Source organism: Eschrichtius robustus, chromosome 9 (genome assembly GCF_028021215.1).
Source record: "Eschrichtius robustus isolate mEscRob2 chromosome 9, mEscRob2.pri, whole genome shotgun sequence".
Taxonomy (NCBI): Eukaryota; Metazoa; Chordata; class Mammalia; order Artiodactyla; family Eschrichtiidae; genus Eschrichtius; species Eschrichtius robustus.
In genome coordinates, this window is record NC_090832.1 from 7,424,610 (window position 1) to 7,445,657 (window position 21,048).

Here is a 21,048-nt window from a genome sequence, read left to right on the forward strand (position 1 = left end):
AGAGCCAGGACTAAATGAAAAATGTAACGTTAATTATAAATTTAAGCCATTCTTTATCAGTATAACCAAGATTGTGGTTGTAAAACAATTTTTAAATGGTAGGTGAGGAAATGCCATTTAAAACAGTGACTTCGTAAACTGGGATATGCATCAGATTTCTATTTACGTTTTTCATCAGCTATATAATTTGTCACACAGTAATGAACAATTTTCATTGTAACAGTGTAACTACTACCTTACATACCGAATACCAACCATCTGCCAGACACTAAATATCCTACATAATCTAATTTACTCCTTATGGATTAAGGACTATGGCACCATTTTAGGAAAGGATACTTTGCCCAGAAGGCCCATCCTCATTGATTATGAGAATTATCATAGTCTCATTATCAAATACCTATCGCTCAATTAGGCAATCTACAAATGCTATGCCATTTGGTCTTCCCAACACCACTGCAAGTACTATCACAATCCCTATGTTGCAGAATAGGAAAAGGAGTTGCAAAGGTAACTTGTCTGCTCCCTGTGAAGTGTCTGTGCAGAACTGGAGCCCTGGTCTGACCCCAAGGCCCAGGACCCTCCCAACTTCAGCCCACCCCTCACTCCTAGGTCACTGGGATGTCTGCCTTCTCCCAAAGGCAGGCACAGAGGAGTACCTCCCCTGTGGAAGGAGGTCCCTACTGGCTGGAGAAAAGCCTGGGGACAGTTCAGGGACAGAGTTCTCTGGTCAGCTCTGGGGCTCCCTTCTTTGGTGAAGTCTTTTAGCCACTCTAGGTCTATACTTCCTCACCTGTCAGCCTAGGTAAGACGTTGAGTCTGAACTCCAGCCTAGGGAGACACAGCGTGCTTATGATACAAATGAGAGGGGGAAAAGTGAGAGTTTTGTTTGGCCTGCTTATGTCTGCATATCAAATAAAAGGTGTAACTCAACTCCACTCTCCCTCAGGTAGCTTCCTACCGCCCCTAACAAGTATAGGAACCACACCCTGTCTTCCCTGGAACACCAAAGTACTATTCCTCTAACAGAGGACTCAACAGACCAAGCTGGTGTTTCTGTTTCATGTAAATCTGTGTGTGTTTAAGACTAAAAAAGTGTAAAACTACCCACTAGAGGGAAAGAAAAACAGGCCTTTTAAATTAGAGGCCAGTTATTTGGAATTAACAACAATTAACTTTGTTTGAGAATGGATTTTGTGTAAGAGACAGAAAACGATATAAAATTTTTATATGTATGTTATTTTATTTCATTCCCTTTCAGTTTTTTGTTTCTTGGGTCTCTATTCCAATGATTTATTTATTTACAGTTGAAAACACATATTAACTGTTTCATACTGCACTATGTGTGCATGTGCGTCAACTACACCATTAGACCTTCACTTCATTCACCATCGGCCCTACTGGACAAGCGCTGTGCTAGGAGTTGAGAAAACATACAACAGTGAACAAGAGAATCACCACTCCCTCCCTCTTGAAGTTTTCGATTATGCTTGCAGTTCTTCATTATGCTGTGAAGGAAGATTACAAAGCATACCAGCAGACAGGAGGATCTAGCCTGGAGAACCCACAGGGTGATAACAAGGACTACATCTCCAAAGAAGGAACACCTAAACGGAAACTCAGAAGCTCTGAAGGCACTGACCAGAAGAGGGAGGGGGAAAGTGGCTGAGACAGAAGAGCCCACAGCTCATTTGAGAAACAAAAAGGCCATGATGGCCTAGAGTAGAAGGCAGACCAAACAAGAGCACCCAAAGGGGCAGGCAGTCATCAGATTACGCTAAATCAGATTCATCCTAAAAGAAAGGTGCAGCCACAAAGAGCATTAAGTAGGGGAAGGGCATGAGTGAACTGACCTTTCTCGTCAAAGTATTTCCCATATCACCTTACACTAGCAGACAGGCATAAAGATATAACACACAAGGCTTCTCAACTATTCAATCTTAAAGTCAGTCTAAACAACTATACTAGTCCAACAAGCAAGAACAATTCACCTGCCAGGAGCCAACAGAGGAGGAAAAAAAAAAGAATTGTTCACTTGAGAGGAGTTATATGAAATCCTTAAAAATGGCAAGTTAACATCTAAGAAATAAAACACTAGTCAACATCAAAGATGTAATTAAAGACACAGACAAAAAGTTTGTCTCATGAAAAATATAACTTTCTTCTAACTAAAAACTATATAAACTGGGGGAAATAATTCTAATGGACCTAAAAAATTTTTAGAAAAAAGCTCCTATTTTTAATTTTATAGTTTTCTTCACTAAGAAGAACATAATTAGTAACTGTGGTTGAATACATAAGGCTAATGTGAAATTAACTGGAAATGTCGGGCCTGAAGGCCCATGAGTATATAAATACCACTCACAGTTTCCAAAAAGAAGTATCTCACAGTATATAATTAAATGCAACATGTACAAAATATAGGGAATGTAAAAAATAAAGTATCAAAACTATATTGCTTTATATCTCCATCACAGAGACTATGAGTCCTTTGAAACTGAATGTAAATTTTAATCACATCCATTTTTGGAGTCAAGAGTCCATAGCTTTATCAGATTCTCAAATGTAGTCTACAACCCAAAAAGGGTTAAGAAGCATGGACCTAGACAATATTTACCACACATTTAGCAGGGTTCTCCTTTCAAAATATCCCATCCTGACATATACTAAACAGACATTCAAAGGATAAAGGTATCAGATGCATAAGTAATTCAAATCAATACTCAAGCTACAAGGTTGTTTCCACCCACACTAGGCAAGAATAACAGCCCCCCTCCAGACCACATACACTGGCTTTGTCCAAAGCTGACTTCTAAATCACATCAATGTCAAGTTAACCAAATAAGACAGCAATTTTCAATCTTTTGTGACACTCTGCTGTTTTACGTTTGGAATGACACTGTCCTCCATGCTTCTTGTAAAAGTGGTTAATTAAAATAAATTAACATTTAATTTAACAGCCCAATTAATTTAGGAATAATTAGAAAAATCCTTAAATAAATGGTTCATAATCAAGGCTACAACTAAATACAATAAAGGCAAAGCCTCTTGGAAAAAAAATTTAAGCAAACATGGAACACAATGGTTTGGTGAATGAGATAAAAGGAGAATGTTTCATACAATACAATACTAGAGACGTGAACGCAGAAGAAAAAAATTACAAGAATACAGTTATTGGGACTTTCTTGGTGGCACAGCAGTTAAGAATCCACCTGCCAATGCAGGGGACACAGGTTCGAGCCCTGGACCGGGAAGATCCCACATGCCACAGAGCAACTAAGCCCGTGCACCACAACTACTGAGCCTGCACTCTAGAGCCCGCGAGCCACAACTACTGGAGCCTGCGATCCACAACTAATGAAGCCCATGCGCCTAGAGCCCGTGCTCCACAACGAGAAGCCACTGCAATAAGTCTGCGCACCGCAACGAAGGGTAGCCCCTGCTCGCCTCAACTAGAGAAAGCCCGCACGCGGCAACAAAGACCCAACGCAGCCAAAAATAAAGAAATAAAATAAATTTATTTTAACAAAAAAAGAATAAAGTTATTTATAAAACTGACATACAACGGTAGAAACCATGGAAGAACAAGAGATTTAAGCAGTGATTTTCCAGTGATAATTTTGGGTTTATCTTTCTTGAGGCTCATTGAACTGTTTGAATCTATGGGTGTATAGTTTGTTCATCAAATGTGAAACATTTACAGCCATATTTCTTAAAATTTTTTTTCAGTTTCCCCCCCTTGCTTTCCTCTTTCAGGAACTCCAATTACACATATGCTGAGGGCCTGATATTATCCCATATGTCGCTGATGTTCTATACATTTTTTTCTGGTCGGTGTACTCTCTGTACTACATTTTGCATAGTTTCTGTTGCTATGTCCACAAGTTCAAAATTTTTTCTACAGTGTCTACTCTGTTGATAATCCCAACCAGTGTATTTGTCATTTCAGATACTGTATTTTTCATCTTTGGACATTCCATTTGGGGTTTTTTTAATATCTTTTATTTTTCTCCAATGTTCATGTTCTTCTTTAAATATACCTGAACATAATTCAATAATAAAAAGACAAATAAACCAATTAAAAATGGGGAAAGGATCTGAATACACACTTCCCCAAAGAAGATATACAAATGGCCAACAAGCACCTGAAAAGACGCTCACCACCAGTAGAAAAATGCAAATCAAAACCATGAGATAGTACTTTACATCCATTAGGATGGTTATAATCAAAAAGTCAGAAAGGGACTTCCCTGGCAGTCCAGTGGTTAAGACTCCGCACTTCCAATGTAGGGGGCACGGGCTCGATCCCTGGCCAGGGAACTAAGATTTCACGCGCTCTGCAGTGCGGCCAAAAATAAATAAATAAATAAATTTTTTAAAGTCAGATAATAACAAGCATGGGCAAGGATGTGAAGAAATCAGAACTCTCATACGCTGCTGGTGGGAATGTCAAGTGGTGCAGCCAGTTTGAAAAACCTATGACCCAGCAATTAGACTCCTAGGTATATATATGCAAGAAAAATGAAAACATATGCCCACACAAACAACTGTATAAACACTTGAATGTTTATAGCAGCATCACTCATACTAGCCAAAAGGTGGAAACAACCCAATGTCTATCGAGTGAAGAATGGATAAGCAAAATGTAGCATATGCATTTAGTGGACTATTATTCAGCCAAATAAAGGAATGAAGGACTCATACATGGTACAACATGGATGAAACTTGCAAACATTAGGCTAAATAAAAGCAGTCATAAAAGACCATATAGTATATGATTCAATTTATATAACATGTTCAGAACAGGCAAATATACAGACACAGAAAGTAGACTAATGATTGCTTAGGACTGGGTGGGATGGAGGTTGGGAGGCAGCAGTAGCTAAAGGGTACCAGGTTTCTTTCTGAGGTAATTAAAACACTCTAAAATTGACCGGGTGATGTTTGCACATACCTTCGAGCACACTAAAACAACTGATCTGGACACTTTAAATGGGCGAACTGTATGCCATAAGAATTATATCTCAATAAATTTATTTTATTTTTTTTTCCCTTTCCTTTTTTTTTTTTCGTGGGGACACCTCGGATATGAACCAGGGACCTCTTGATTGGCAGAAAGCTATTTTAAAAAAAATAAATACGTAAAGGCAAGATACCTACTCCTATAGTTCTCTTACTCTCCATGTAAAACCCAGTTTCAGTTAGAGTACTTTCTGATAGCCTAGAAATGGAATGCTGAAGAATTCAAATATATATACTTTAAGGTCAGTACAAGCTTTTAGCACCAAAAAAAAGGGGCTATCTCACTTGTTCATGTCTTGAAGAAATTTTGAACAGCAAAAAATTTGGGAAACTGTATGGTACAGATCTCTACATAACCAAATTACCTTACTTTAATCACCTATTATTCAAATTCTAACAAAATAATTTGAAAAAGCGCTAGCAAATGAGCAGGATTTGAACAGAAGGCAATCCTATTTCTACTAAAACAAGGGGAATTAGGGATCTTATGACAGGTTCTACATCAACTCTCACTCAGAGAGCAATTCTAAGAGGAGAGCTCTTACCAGGTATGTAAGATGTAGTATCCAGCGATGCAAAATGGAATAGAAATCTTGCACACGGAGCCTTAAAAAAAGACACTCCTTTGTCTTTTATTAGCTCACAGATTGTCAGAAAATGAGAACAGAAAGAGAATACAAAGGAAGAGGTGCCAAGAACCAGTAAAATTAAAGTCTTGTCAGTGATAATTCATTGAATTAACTCATTCGTTCCATCAACAGATACTTATGCAGTATCTACCATGTGCATAGCTATTAGAACAAGATTTACAGTGATATAAAAATACATAAAACCTACATTATAAGCTCTTTTATGGCTTACAGTTTACGTAAGCTATGGTATTTTTCCATAAAATATAGAAAATGGTACTTATGGTATTTTTCCAGAAAAAAATGGGTCTGAAATGATTTTCCCTTAATTACATGTGTTGGACTTCCTAGCTTTAAAGAAATGGAAGAAAATTTAAAAGAAAATATTTAACTATGTGAACATTTAAAACTTCAATATATAAAAAAATAATAACTAAACATATTAAAAGTTAACCTGGAAAAAAAATTGTCCTTAATTTATAGAAGAGTCATTATTGTAAAGCAATTATACTCCAATAAAGATGTTTAAAAAAAAAGACTCATTAAAACTGGCAAGAAAAACCCTAAGATACCAACAGGAAAATAAGCAAAGAATACAAAAAGAAACAAGATAACCCTTTCCGGGCTATTAGATTAGCAAAGACTTTTTATAATAATACTCAAAGCTAGAAATCTAGTAAGATAAGCACTATTTGTGGCCTATACATTCATATAATCTTTTCAGAAGAAAATGTTCAACAGTAGATATTAAAACTCTTAAATGTGTTCAAACTCCTTTCAAATTTTACATTCAGGAAATGATTTTACAAGAGCAGCCAGAAGAGCAGAAAGAGTTGTGTATCAGTAGGTTCACTGCAGTGCTATCGAGGACAGCAAGAAACTGGTAATAACTTCAATGGTTTATAGCACGACCATAAAATGGAATTATAGAGCCATTTTTAAATGATGTTTTAATATTTTTACTAACATGGCAAACGCTCACAATATGTTCAGATAATAATATATCATGCCCACCTCAGTCTAGAGGGACCTCTTCTCACCCCTGTATAATTTACTTGGCAATTAATCATTCTTTTGATATCTTTTACTGCTATAATAAACTATTATTTAAATCATTCACCACATCCTTTCACATTTATGCCTAAGGAGATAGCATATAAAATAGAGGACCACAGACTCTGAAGCATAACAAGGATGAATGTGTCCTGACTCCAGGTATTCTAAACTAATACATCTCTCTCTCTCTCTCTCTCATTTATTTATTTTTTTGGCCGCACTGCACAGCACGCAGGATCCTAGTTCCAAGACCAGGGATTGAAACTGCGCCCCCTGCAGTGGAAGCGAGGAGTCCCAACCACGGGACCGCCAAGGAAGTCCCCTGAACTAATACATCTCTTAAAGACTCACTTTCTCCATCTGAAAAATGCACATCTATTTTACAAGTTCATTGTAATCATTATATAAAACATGTTATACTATTTGAATGATGGTACACAGGTAGATGATAGATGTAAGTTTATCACCATTTCTGCACCAGACCATGAATTATAAAGCCTCCATTTACCTTATCTCTTCTCCTTAACTAAATTATAAATTCCTTGAAGACAGGGCATGTTTTATGCTACACTTACACATAATACAAGTATTATCTATCTGCCTAGGAGAGTGTGAGAATATTCAGAAGACAAGCGCCATTTGAAATGACTGCAGTAGAAAAGAGAGGAAAGGGCAGTTGATACACAGGAACCAATCTACTCAAAGGCAAGAAGTTGAGAAAAAAGATGCCATGTTCCGGAATGGGAAAGATGTTCAGTGTGGATGAGGTCTATTTGGCCTGGACCTTAAACTTAAAGGAGTTTCAAATTTAGCTACCGCTGAGTGGCAAATTTGTGTAGGGATGTACTGAAAGGTCTGCTCACAAACAGACTTTAAGTGAAATTCATGGCCTCCCTATTTCTAGCTAAATCTAAGGGTAGGGAGATCTCCAACCCAGAAAGCTCCCTGGACCAGGGGGTAGGGGAAAGGGGAGGGGAGTTGTTATTTACTGGGCACAGCGTCTCCGTTTTGCAAGATGAAGAGTTCTGGAGACCTGCCACAGTGTGAATGAATATACTTAAACACTACTAAGCTGAACACCTAAAAATGATTACAATGGTAAAAAACAAACCCCCGCAAAACCCTGAGTGAATAAAAATACCCTGTGATACATTTACACAATGAAGTACTTTACAGTAACAAAAATAAAAGAACCACTATCACCCAAAACAACATAGGTGAATCTCATGAACATCATGTTGCATGAAAGATGTGAAATATCACTAAGTGTCAGGGCAATGAGGAGAGGAGGGTAGTGACCGTGCGGAGGGCAGAAGGGGTCTCTAGGATGCTGCTTTCTTCACACAGGTGATCTTTACAAGAGCAAGTTCACTTCTAGATAATTTATCATGCTACACATTTCATATATATATTATAAATGTCTGTGTTATATTATACAACAGCAAATATTACACAAAAATTTAAAATAAAAAAACCTGAGGGAACCTACCGGGTCCCAGCTAATTGGTGAATTGGCCTCTCTTTCTCTTTCATCTTTGTATTATCAAATTCTGTGAATTGCCTATATAGTTGCCTCTATTATATATAATTCAATATGTAAAATTCTGTACTTACAGAGGAACAGATTATACCTAAAATATATATAGGTATACTCTTTAATATTGCAATTCCATTTCCAGGATTTTATTCTAATAAAATATCTTGGATATACATAAAGACTGAGCCAAAAAGAATGTTCATAACATTGTTGTTTATAATAGCTAAAGAAATGGAAACACCTTAAATGTCCAACAAAGGACTAGTTAAATTAATTAAGATCACAAGCAGCTTCCTGGAATAGAAACATCAGAAAACACTCAATGGGAGTCAGGAGGCAGTTGCTACACAACAGAGGCTCCCACTGGCAGACACAGATTACCCCCAATACTATGTAATAAGAATCACTCCATCCCACTTTAAGTTTTCCATCACCTACGGATAGGTGCTTGTTTTACTCGGCTGCTTCCCTGAAAGCATCTAGCATCAGCTACAGTCCAGGGTGCCTGTCTTCAACAAAGAAGGGCCATCTCAGGGCCTGTGGAAAAGGACTCTCCCATGTATTATACTTTCAGGTACAGGCTTCCGATGGCCTCTTTAAACAACTCTGAGATCACACCAGTGGAATGAGTCAGGATTTATAGAACTCTAGTCAAAGTAATTCAAAAACAGTTAAATTACAGTATTCCAATAAAGAGGAATATTGTTTGTCATTAAATATGTTTAAAACATGGGAAAGTGCTCATGATATGGTAGCTTCTAAAGATAAAGTGTATGGAGGGGAAATTTATATATATATATATATATATAGACATATATATAATATATGTAATATATCTATTGGGTTGGCCAAAAAGTTCCTTCAGTTTTTAAGTAAAAATAAAAGACACATTCTTCATTTTCACCAAGAACTCTATTGAACAGCATATTCACCCTTTTGTTCCACTACCTTCTGCCATTTTTCAGGCAACTTCATAATTCCATCTTCCCAAAACTTTTTACCTTTTTGAGCAAAGAACTGTTCCAGGTGCCTCTTACAGTCTTCCAGGGAATTGAAATATTTCCATTAAGAGAATTTTGTAAAGACAGAAATAAGTGGAAATCCGAAGGTGCAATGTGTGGTGGAAATGGCGGATGAATCAGAACTTCCCAGTCAAGCTGTAACAGGTTTTGCCTGGTCATCAAAGAAACACGCGGTCTTGCGTTATCCTGATGGAAGATTATGCATTTTCTGTTGACTAATTCTGGTCCAACACGAAAGTTCGCAAACCACTTTTGACACATTCAGTCAGTTACAGCACCTTCTCCACACACCGTACAAATCTTTTTTTGTGTTTCAGTTGCATTTCTACCTTTCTTGAAATAATAAAGCATAATATGCTGAAAACGTTGCTTTTTTCCTTCCACCTGCAATATTAAAATGGCTACACAAAAATCCACCAATTTTTCTTTAAATGCATGCTGATATGTTAGGGTATATGCCACAATACAACCTAACAGAATTGTCTGGAATGAAATTAAAGACAACTAAGCACTGCTAGAGCCATCTGAACAGGAAAAAAAACGAACGAACTCTTTGGCCAAACCAATATATAAATCTCACACACACACACATACACACACACACACACAGAGGTAAAGAGGTAAAGCCCAGGAAAGAAATATGCCAAAATGTTAATGGTGACTATTTTTAGATGGTAGGATTATGACTGGCTATTTTCTTCTTTATACTTTTCAGATTTTTCTACAATTGACACGTGTTACTTTTATAATCAGAGAGATTTCTAACTGATTTACAAAAGTGATTTCATTCACTTTTCTAAGGCAACAGCTAGACCAATTTGGAAAATATTACTCTTAAACATAATGCATAACATTTTAAAAAATGAAAACAGTAGTAATCTAAGTTGTAAAGACATGTCAAGTTAAACAAACAACTAAAAAGAAGTTCCAGAGGAAAAAAACTGAGCTGTGCCTAATGACCTAAAGGAGTCATTCAACCTGTAGTGTTAACACTTCTGATTTTAGTGTCATGATTTATGACCCTCGCGCCAAAATTCCAAACACCTTTAGGAACAATATGCAAAGTAATCACAGTTGAAGCAAAAGAGGGAATTTGGAAAAGCCAGGTCCCCAAATCCTCTTTCTCCTATGACTTCAACAGACATAGAAAAAACAAATGTTTCTTGAATAAAGATTACTGTAGCTATTTTAAAACGTACCTAGCCTCAAAACATACTTGATGGCTTTTTATGAGAATTAATTACGATGGACTTCCTCCCTTTTCACTTTAAATGAAAATATAAAGAGAAAAGAAATTAATAAAGAGAGCTAACAATTACTGAGCACTTTATATAAAAGGCCATTATCTCATTTAATTTAGTAACAACCTACGAAGGAGGTGCTATTATTATTCGATTTTCAAATGAGCAAACTGACTCTGAGAGAAGTTAAGTAACTTTCCCCAAATCAGAGGCTACTAATTAAAAGGTAAGATTCAAAGCCTGTCTGTCTAGTACCAACACCTCTGTGCCCTCCAATATATCCACTGCCTCCTCCATCCAACAAGTACCTGTGGAGAGCCTACCAATCATTAGACACTGTGCCAGGAACTGAGACCTAAAAGTGAGCCAAACAACCATGTCCCTGCCCTTCTGGAGTCTGATGGCTATTGAGGCCAAACCACTGGAACTAGGAAGACTCAGAAAAGAAGGACTTAATCTAACTTATAGTGAAGGGGTATGAGGTCAAGGGAAGGCTGACCCTGAAGTAAGCAATGCTTAAAAGAAGACCAGGAGGAGGAGGAAGAATTAACAAGGCAAAGAAGGAGAGCAAAATATAACACCCCAGGTCATCCTTTTCTTAAAAATATACTTGGGGACTTCCCTGGTGGCGCAGTGGTTAAGAATCCACCTGCCAATGCAGGGGACACGGGTTCCAGCTCTGGTCCGTGAAGATCCCACATGTTGCAGAGCAACTAAGCCCGTGCACCACAGCTACTGAGACTGCACTCTAGAGCCCATGAGCCACAACTACTGAAGCCCACGAGCCACAACTACTGAAGCCTGCGCACTGCAACAAAGAGTAGCCCCTGCTCACCGCAACTAGAGAAAGCCCGCGTGCAGCAATGAAAACCCAATGCAGCCAAAAAATAAATAAATAAATAAATAAATAAATAAATTTTTTTTAAAAATAAAAATATACTTCACTGCAGTGAAAACTGCTGTACCCTAACACACACACACACACACACACACACACACATACACACACAGAGCAGGAGAGAATGAGTTCCTTTTTTTTCTTTTCTTGAGGACTGCTCTACTTGAAAAAAAATTAAAATACATATTAGTGTTTCAGAGAAAAATGAACAAATTATCTAATGTACTCATATATTCCAACCCAAATTTTACTGTAAAATTAATACCAAATTTTAAACTCATCTTTACAACCCTTGTGTTTAAGGATAAGCAACCAAGAGAACAACCTTGAGACACAAGGATAAGATGCATTCTTCTTCTTGCCTTTGGGAAATAATGCTGTTTTCAAAGAAGAAACGGTCGGATCCAAATCGTGCCTAGCTTCTTCAAAATGCCTTTTGATCATTTAGTGGATAAGCACAATGCTTGTTCTCCTGATTCAATCTCAAGGAACAAAGGACAAAGTATTTACAATAGCATCTTTTAAAAATTTTGGTAGAGCCGTGTTTTTCAAAATAAGGGTCACAACCCATTTGTGGATAATAAAATCAACTTAATGAGTCATGATGAACAATTTTTTTAGTAGAAGAGAACAAAACAAGAATTATCAGCATATATCATATATTACAAGGTCAAACATTGTTTCATAAATTTTTGTTTCAGTTATACAGCACCCACATACTGTTGTAAAACATATTTCCTACCATAGGTCACAATCACAGCCAGAGTTTCAACATCACCACCCCAGGACAGAAATTATAATCTTACTGCCTGATTGACCTAAAGACTGAGCACAGAAAAAAATAACAAGATCTCTAAAACGGTTTGAGCGCTGGCACCTCTTTATTCTGTGAACTTGAAATAAAGTTTCATGGGAAAAAAGTTGCGTACAATGAGTTTGGGGGAGATTTCAGGGTTGGGTGTTTTTTTTGCATTTTTTTTTCTTTTTCTGAAAGCTAATCTTTCATCACTTCTCCACCCTGTAAATCCAATTAATCCAGAAAACATAGTATTCCATCCATGGTTGGTGTGTTGGGCCTGAGCTGAAGAGCACCTTTAGCTCTGGATACTAACGGGAGCACAGTGTGACAGAAGGAAAGGGAGGCGAGAGCCTGGAGACCTGGGTCCTAGGCTGTGACCCTGGGGAAGCTGCAGCCTCTGTAGGCTGGTTTTCTCACCTCTGAAGTGAAGGGCATGGCTCAGATGCCCTGGTCCAGGAAGATCTCACATGCCACGGAGCAACTAAGCCCCTGCGCCACAACTACTCGCGCTCTAGAGCCCGCGAGCCACAACTACTGAGCCCGCACACCGCAAGTACTGAAGCCCACACGCCTAGCGCCTGTGCTCCACAACAAGAGAAGCCACCGCAATGAGAAGCCCGCGCACCACAATGAAAAGTAGCCCCTGCTCGCTGCAACTAGAGAAAGCCCGTGCACAGCAACAAAGACCCAACACAGCCAAAAAATAAATAAATAAATTTATTAAAAAAAAAATTTTGTGAGAAAACCAAGTTATACCTATATTTTTATGTTCCTACACAAAAAGACTTCAGAATTTTAATGGTACAATAAAATTAATGCATGTATTAAATTTTCTTCCAAACTATTTCCACTGAAAGACTAAAAAGGTTGACAATTTCTATTAATTTTACATCTCCAAACTAGTTGTCCTCTAATAAGCCCTGTTGAGAACATTCTACAGTTCAGCAGTATCCTCAAATAGCCTGCTCACATGCAAAAAGAAAAAAAAAAAGGCTCCACTGAAAACATCAAATCTGATCAGCTTTAAAGCTTAGCATCTACTTTTTTCCACAGAAGGCTGATTTCTTCTGAAATTATGCTGAAATGAAATCCTCTTATGAAACGCTTTTGAAAGAATGCCTAATACATTCTTAATATCTTCCCCTGCTACTTTATAAACATTGGGCATCCATATGATCCATGAGACTAATACTTCTACTGATGTCTGCAAAATACGACAAATGAGTGTTCTTACAGGTCAAAAACAAATTTTCATTTTGCCTATGCCATTAGTGAATAAATATCTAAAGGCAGCTTGCACTCCATACGTGAGTGTGAGGTCTGTGGGAAATATAAGACTGTACCTACCACACCTACTTTCCAGAGAAATAACGTTCCTTTTAAAATACAGTGGTTTCAACCATGCCTCTTAAAAACGGGAAAGTATTTTAACATAACATACATGTTGAGAATATAGTTATAGATCGAAGTCATAATTCTACGACTGTAAAGGCCACCATAGAGCAAGCCCTTTGTCTGTTACTGCTGCTGTTGCTTGTATCTCAACTACAAACTCTGTTATCCATGATGAACTAAATAATTAAAGAAAACCAAATGGATATCGTCAGCTCAGACAGTGCATCTATACTAAAATTTTAAAAAGGAAAATTTAAATTAAAATTTGGCAACAATAGTCTCTTTATATAACAAATAGAATCTCATCAATTTCAATTTTAGGAACAATGCAAAGTAAAGAGACTTAAAATTATATATGTACAGGAATTTGGGCTCTCTAGCTTTTTATTGTAAAGTAAAAACATGTAACGTTCATTGTAAAAAATTTTAGGAAAAAAGTAGGATGTATCCCTTCAACCTTTTTTCTAGACACATATATACTTTTTTTTTTAATGGGTTCATACTAAGTATAAGGATTTTAAGAAGCCCAACTCAAATTATTAATAGTTTATGCAGAAATAAAGAATTTATCAATTCACATATTGAATCAAGAGAAAAATGGGGGTGAATGTAGCATAAAAGGACAATAGCCAAAGACTTCTTTTGGTCTCTTCTTTTCTCTGGGGTTCAACGTCACTGTCTGAAACCAAACGAGTTCTCTATGAGATGGTGACTACAGCTTCAGGGAGCTAGCTCTAGGCTCAGGACTCCATAGTATACATTTCAGTTACTAAAAAGAGCTTTTCTGTCCCCCAGCTCCAATTTGAAAAATCCTAGGAAAGAACTCGAATGGCCTGGCTTGCATCAAGCGCCCATCCCTATAGCCAGGAGTGCGTAAGCCGAGGGCAGCTCCAACCTGCACCATGGAGCTAGAATCGAGAGAGGGGAGGCCATGGGGTTGGGTGAGGGGGCAGGACAGTCACAGCTGGTGGAGAGATGTACACGAGCTGAGCAGCCACGTCAAATATTGGCTACCATCTTCTGCACATGCTGTTGTATAATCTGCTTTTCTCATTGAACACAGTGGTGTGTATGTATAAATCTGAAGTACCTGAGAATCTCTTTAAAAGTAGATGCTCAGGTCCCACTTGTATGAAGACTTATCTAGAAGGAATTATATCATGAGCATTTGCCCATGTCACTAAATATTCCTTAAAAACATGGTTTTTAATAGCTGCACAGAATTCTCATGTAGGTCTAAATTTTTTAAATTTAATTTTATGGACTTCCCTGGTAGCGCAGTGGTTAAGAATCCACCTGCCAATGCAGGGGACACGGGTTCGATCCCTGGTCTGGAAAGATCCCACATGCCACGGAGCAACTAAGCCCGTGCGCCACAACTACTGAGCCTGCACTCTAGAGCCTGCGAGCCACAACTACTGAGCCCACATGCCACAACTACTGAAGCCTGCGCACCTAGAACCCGTGCTCCACAAAGAGAAGCCACTGCAATGAGAAGCCTGCACACCGCAAGGAAGAGTAGCCCCCGCTCGCCGCAACTAGAGAAAGCCCGTGCGCACCAACGAAGACCCAACGCAGCCAAAAATAAATAAATTTATTAAAAAACTAAAAATAAATTTAATTTTATGACAAATCCAGAAAAACCACATACCATCATGATCTTTTTTGAACACAATACTCACAAGAGTCAAAAAACATTTTATGAAAGCACCAACCACTGACATCTTTGCCACACCTTTTTCAGAAACTACGCCAAAGGATTCTTTGTCGGGGGCAGGGTCAGAGGAGTGGATTATGAGGAGGGTGAAGACAGTTAGGTGATCCTCTGAGACTTACCGTTAGTCAAAATCTACCACTGAGGGTTTTTTAAACAGCCGTCTTTAAGGGACAAGGATACAACATACCTCAAAGTAAAGCAGGAAAAGCAAGGTATGTCATAATCTAATTAAAGTAAGACTGAAGATTAAAATCAAACACACTATAACCTAACAAATTGAGGGAGGTCAGTGACCAGAGGAAAAAAAAAAACAACAGCCTGTGTGAAATCTAGGGAAACGAAAACCTAAGAATAAGACTCTTGTCACCTGCCTCTCATCCTAGAAGCAGGGGGTAGGCCTGTTAGGGATGCACGCCAACCTGGTCTGTTAACATTAGTCACTAAGATCATTCAACTAACTTCCCTAGCTGATGTCATGCTTACCAATCAATCTCTTAATTATACTTTGACTTTCTACAGGCAAGAGAATACACTGACCCACCAGGTACAGACAAAGCCAAGTAGGAGCTGAAGCACATTACCTGGACCTTGCTTACCTTATGCTGCCCAGGGAATGCCAGCTTATAAAGACCCACAGCAGTCACTGGCTAAACTCTTTTTCTAACATTTCCCCCATTTTCTCTTTAAAGAAATTATTTCCAATGGCCTACTGACTGGAGGCATCAAAGTGTCTTTATAAACGATACATACCACCTGGTCAAATGCGAAGGCTAAAACAACAGCATGCTAGGAGTAAAAATGATAATCACTGAAGAGTGAGGAATTATTAAGTAACAGGAAGTTATTAAGGCAATGTATCCAGTAAACAATCAAGACTTTATAGCCCCTTATTTCAGTAGGGCTCAGAACAAGATTTACAAGACATTAAGAGAACGCACGTGAAAGAAGTAGAAGCAACTTCTAACAATATGACAACTAAAGGGAACCACAAAGTCCTTCTTGAAAGACGAGCTGTCCCCATTTCAGAACATGAAGGAGCTTCTGCTATCACTGGAGCCCTTTGTTACTGCTGTGTGGTCACTGCTTCTCTGCCTAAAGCCACCCCTGCCAACGGTATCTGCCCCAGTAAGGGTCTCAAGCCACGCCCATCACTGATGCTGCCGGGAGAGCCTGCAGCTGCACCGTAAGGTGGGTTTCGCTAAGGAGAATAAATGACATCCGATGGCAAGACTGAAACAAGCAGCCTCCAAGGGGACATTCAAGGAGAGGGAGAGATCAAATCACCTAGGAGGGACAGAATACTGAAGTACTTTTTTAGTAGTGAAACCCATTTTTTCAAATGAACTTATAAGAACCATATTATAAAAAGTAAATAAAGTCACTGGTTTAAAAAAGTTATTTCATGTAACAAGTACTTTACACGGGTCAATAAATGAGAACAAGGAGGCTATTTTTTTTAATAAATTTATTTATTTTTATTTATTTTTGGCTGCACTGGGTTTTCGTTGCTGCGCGCGGGCTTTCTCTAGTTGCGGCGAGCGGGGGCTACTCCTGGTTGCGGTGCGCGGGCTTCTCATTGCGGTGGCTTCTCTTGTTGCGGAGCACGGGCTCTAGGCACGCAGGCTTCAGTAGTTGCAGCACGCAGGCTCAGTAGTCGTGGCTCACAGGCTCTAGAGTGCAGGCTCAGTAGTTGTGGCGCACGGGTTTAGTTGCTCCGCGGCATGTGGGATCTTCCCGGACCAGGGCTTGAACCTGTGTCCCCTGCATTTGGCAGGCGGATTCTTAACCACTGCGCCACCAGGGAAGCCCAAGGAGGCTATTTTTAACATAAACATTTTTATGAAAGCTTACAGGAGATAGGAGGAGTCTCCTATCAGCCTTAATAGCCAAGATCTGCGTTTTTTTTAAGTGCAGATTCAAGAAATCACAAAAGTAAATTGTTCCAAATTAGTTTTAAAAGCTCTCCTTATAATCTCAGGATCCTCCTACAACTGACCCAGAAGCTTAAAAAAGAAATTATAAGGAATGCTTATTTCTAAGTTTAATCACTAACAATAACAACTGCTATCCTTATCATGAATTATTTATCAAAAACAAGGACAAGAAGTATCCACCACTGACAACAGGCAGTAAAACCATAAGAGCACTATCACTTCTCAACCTGTTTTGTGTTCCCCTGTCATTGCATGACTCTCACGTCAGCACGCGCTGAGCAGATGTACTGGGCTGGCACCTGCCACACTGCTGCACTGGCCAACGTGTGCCGGCCTGCTTTCCACAAAAGACCTGTGCATCAGATCAGCCTTCCTAATCAATGACACATCGACATGAAGTGCATGAACAAAGATGGCAGATGGAGCTTTATTCTGGTCTGTCCCCAAACCAGTTAACCTAGTAGCACAAGTCACATTATTGGTCTCCTATGCGTTAAATGTGGCATCTAGCATTATTTGAAAATGCATGTTGAGCTTCTTTAAAATGGTTAAAAACATAAGTAAAAGAAATTCAAATAAACAACTGCAGAACTCCTGAAGCATCTTTTACTAATGATCTACAGTAAGTTGGTCAGAGGTCAGCTCTGTGTATTAAAAAGGTGGTGGTGACAATGAGGGCATATAAAAGAAAAAATAACAGCTTTGTCAAGTAATGTTTTACAGATTTGCTATTGTAAAATTAACTGCAATGTTGCTAAGAAAAATACTTCTAAGATCTTGTTCGTACACTGCTGTTCACTTAAAGTTGGATGAAGCCGATCATCCTGACCTATTTCTACTATAACAAAGACAGAAACCTGGCTGAAAACTCAAGGTTTCTTTTTATCATTAGAGAAACAGTCATTTTTTACAGCACATTTGCAGTTCTCTCTGTTCCTTTTACCTAAGGATGTTCACATCCATTTTTTCCCAAATTATAGTTATACAGAATTATAACTTCTGATCTGCCCGTTTGTATAATGAAATCAACTCTCTTCTTCATGGCGGTTAAGAGCAAGGAATGTGCAGCCAGACCTGAGTTCAGCACTAACTGTGAAACCTTGGACAAAACACTTAACTTTGTGACTCAGTTTCCTCATCTTAAAAAGAGACAGTAATAGTATGTTCCTCATAAGGTTGTTGGTCAAGATTAAATGGGTTAATAGAAGCAAAGGAAATGGCACATTTTAAACGATTAGTAAGTGTTCGCTATTATTAGTTTTAAAGAAAAACTTAAAGGAGTCAAAATACTCAAAGTATGAATCTACTAACAAATTTATATGATAAACTTTCTGACAAAAGTTCTAAAAATGTGAGATGTATTCCAAAGGACCAAAATGAATTCTCATTACACCATGTACCATTATTTAGAGAGGGTGTTCCCTAAAAGTTCACAAGAGTATCTCGGAAGTACCTCAGAGTTAAGGAAAATGAAGAACGACTTTCTTCACAGCTTATAAAAACAAATCTGTTTGGGCCGACTGGGTCATAACAAGCACGAATGTGGTTCCTGTACTCAGTTCTAACTACAGCTGCAGACTTTGTTTAAAATTTCTTTAAGGAGGAAAAAGAAAGAGGACACTTAACTCCCTTATTCCTGCAACTACAGAGCAAGACAGCAAGATGCAAGAGGAGACGTGGAAATATTTTCATTACAGGGGACAGGGGGCAGCAGTTTGCAAGTTTACACTGGGATGCAAAAGACAGGGGTAAGAGGGCATTTGAACATACAAACGGAGGCATATAAGAGGGAAATTCTTAGTTATGGTGAATTTCATCTCCCGATCAGAAAAATGACATAAGAATTCATTAATAGAGCCCCTAGGGAACAGAATGCAACGAATGCTTTGGGTACCAAAGTTCCATATTAGAGCTCCCTGTGGGAGCAAAGTTTTGGACAAATCAATCCTTCACTTGATGTGCACGTGTGAGCAACAATCTGCACAACGCTACTACTCACGGCCGGTAAAGGGCCCTCAGAAAGAGAAACCAACCTGTTTGCACAGCCTAGATGCAGTTTCTCACAGGAGAGACAGCAGGCACATTCGGGGGGAGACAAACGGAGGGCAGGAGGAGAACGAAGGGGAAACAGCCAGTGTGCATCTGCTTCACGAGCGTCTACCTCTTTACTCGAGCGGGGGCGAAGGGGAGGTAGCATTTTCGCTTAGTAACGAGGGGCGTAGTTTCAGCGCGGCGCCGGTTCGGAAGCCTTGGAGGGGGAGGGGGAAGGGGAAGGGGGAGGGGAGGGGGGGGGTCCCAGTCCCGGCAGGACCAGGGGCGCCCCCGCTACGCTCCCGCCCCGCCGCATTCCCGGCGCGCGGCGAAGCTGCAGGGAGGGCCGGCGGGCTGAGCGCTCGGCCGGACCCGCGGCGCCCCGGCAGAGGTCCCTGGGCCGACCCGGCCGCCGTGCCCTCCGTCCAGGGCTGCACCCCGCCCCTCCGGCCCGGCAGCCTGGATGCTCCCGCACCACCTGGCGGGAAGCAGAGGCCCCCACGCCCCCTCGGGCCCCCGACCGAGCTCGGGCCAGGACGAGACCCGCTTTCTGCGCCGGGCCCGCCGCGGCAGCCCCACTCACTTCGCCGCCCGGCAGCGCTCCGGCTCGGGTTCGGGTTCCGCCGGCGGCGGCGGCGGCGGCGGCGGCGGCGGCTCCTCCATGGCGGCGGCGGGAGTGGCGGCGAAGGCGGGCGGCGGGACCAGCTCGGCGGTGGCGGCGGCTTCTCTCATCCGTGCACGGAGCCCCTCATGGCCGCGGCGGGCAGTAAGCTGCAGCCTGGCGCGGGGGACCGGAGCCCCGGAGTGCAGGAGTGACTCGGCTCCGCCTCCGCCTCTAGCCCGCCGCAGGAGCCACTCGCGCCGCGGCCATCTTGGAGACGGCGACCGGGCAGCGCCGGGCTACGGCGGGCGGCGAGGGACAAGCTTCCCAGGGAGGCGGCGGCGGGCGCCGGGATGGACCGGCGGGGAAGGGAGGGGAGGGGAGGGGAGGGGAGGGGTGGAGGCGTGGGAGACCGGGCGGCAGACAGCTAGCAGGTTGGGGTAGCGGCGCTCTGCCCCGGGATCCGGGCCTCGCCGCCGTCTGGCTCCGCTCGCGGGGAGTGTGCGGTGGGCTGTGCGCGCCGGTGCTCCCAGGTGGTCAGCGTGGGGCGTGCACCGAGGGCCCCGGGAAGGGCATCGCGGCCTCGCTTAGGCGGCGACTCCTGACTTTTAAGTGCTTTGTGAACTTTAGCAAGAGGATCGTCGCCAAACGTAGATGCCATCCTCAAAAACAGGGGTGGATGTAACGCTCACCGCTCACGCGCGGGCGTGGAGGCTTTGGGAGACCTGTGAGTCCTGGGGGGTCGGGGGTGCACTCCGATGAAAGAGCAATCTTCAACACACACACAAGACTCAGGGTTCTGAGACTGTGTAAACAGAGACTCTGGAAACGCAGAACATTAAAGTTACCCTGCTATCAACAGGGCGGGAAAGAACACTGATCTAACCTTCTAACCTCTGGATCACAAGAGGGGGTATTGATCTTCCAGAAACTCGGGCTGGAGTGCTCCTACACTAAAGGAAAAAAAAGAAAAAAGAAAACAGTTCTAAAGATTATTTCAGAGTTATAAAAATACTGTTGAAATATCACCACCTCATTTACTCAGAGAGCATCTGAGGCTTCACAGTTTTAATGTGCAAATATTTACAAAATTTCCCTTAAGGTGAAGTCCAGAGTTAATTCAAAAACAGTATCATTTAAAATTAAGTACATTTCTATTCATTCAA

At 40.6% G+C, this 21,048-nt stretch overlaps 1 protein-coding gene across 6 annotated transcripts in view; it reads right to left on the reverse strand.

Annotated features, from left to right (window-relative positions):
* Positions 1-20,158, reverse strand: part of MAP3K4 (mitogen-activated protein kinase kinase kinase 4) — a 115,609-nt gene extending 95,451 nt beyond the window's left edge. For 5 of the 6 annotated variants that reach the window (XM_068550720.1, XM_068550717.1, XM_068550719.1 and 2 more), the window contains exon 1: positions 19,865-20,158. In XM_068550720.1, coding sequence (XP_068406821.1) covers positions 19,865-20,013 — 149 coding nt within the window. In that variant the 5' untranslated portion in view covers positions 20,014-20,158. The remainder of the gene's footprint in view (positions 1-19,864) is intronic. The other variant, XM_068550718.1, reaches the window with a different exon arrangement.
* Between the last annotated feature and the right edge of the window lie 890 nt (positions 20,159-21,048).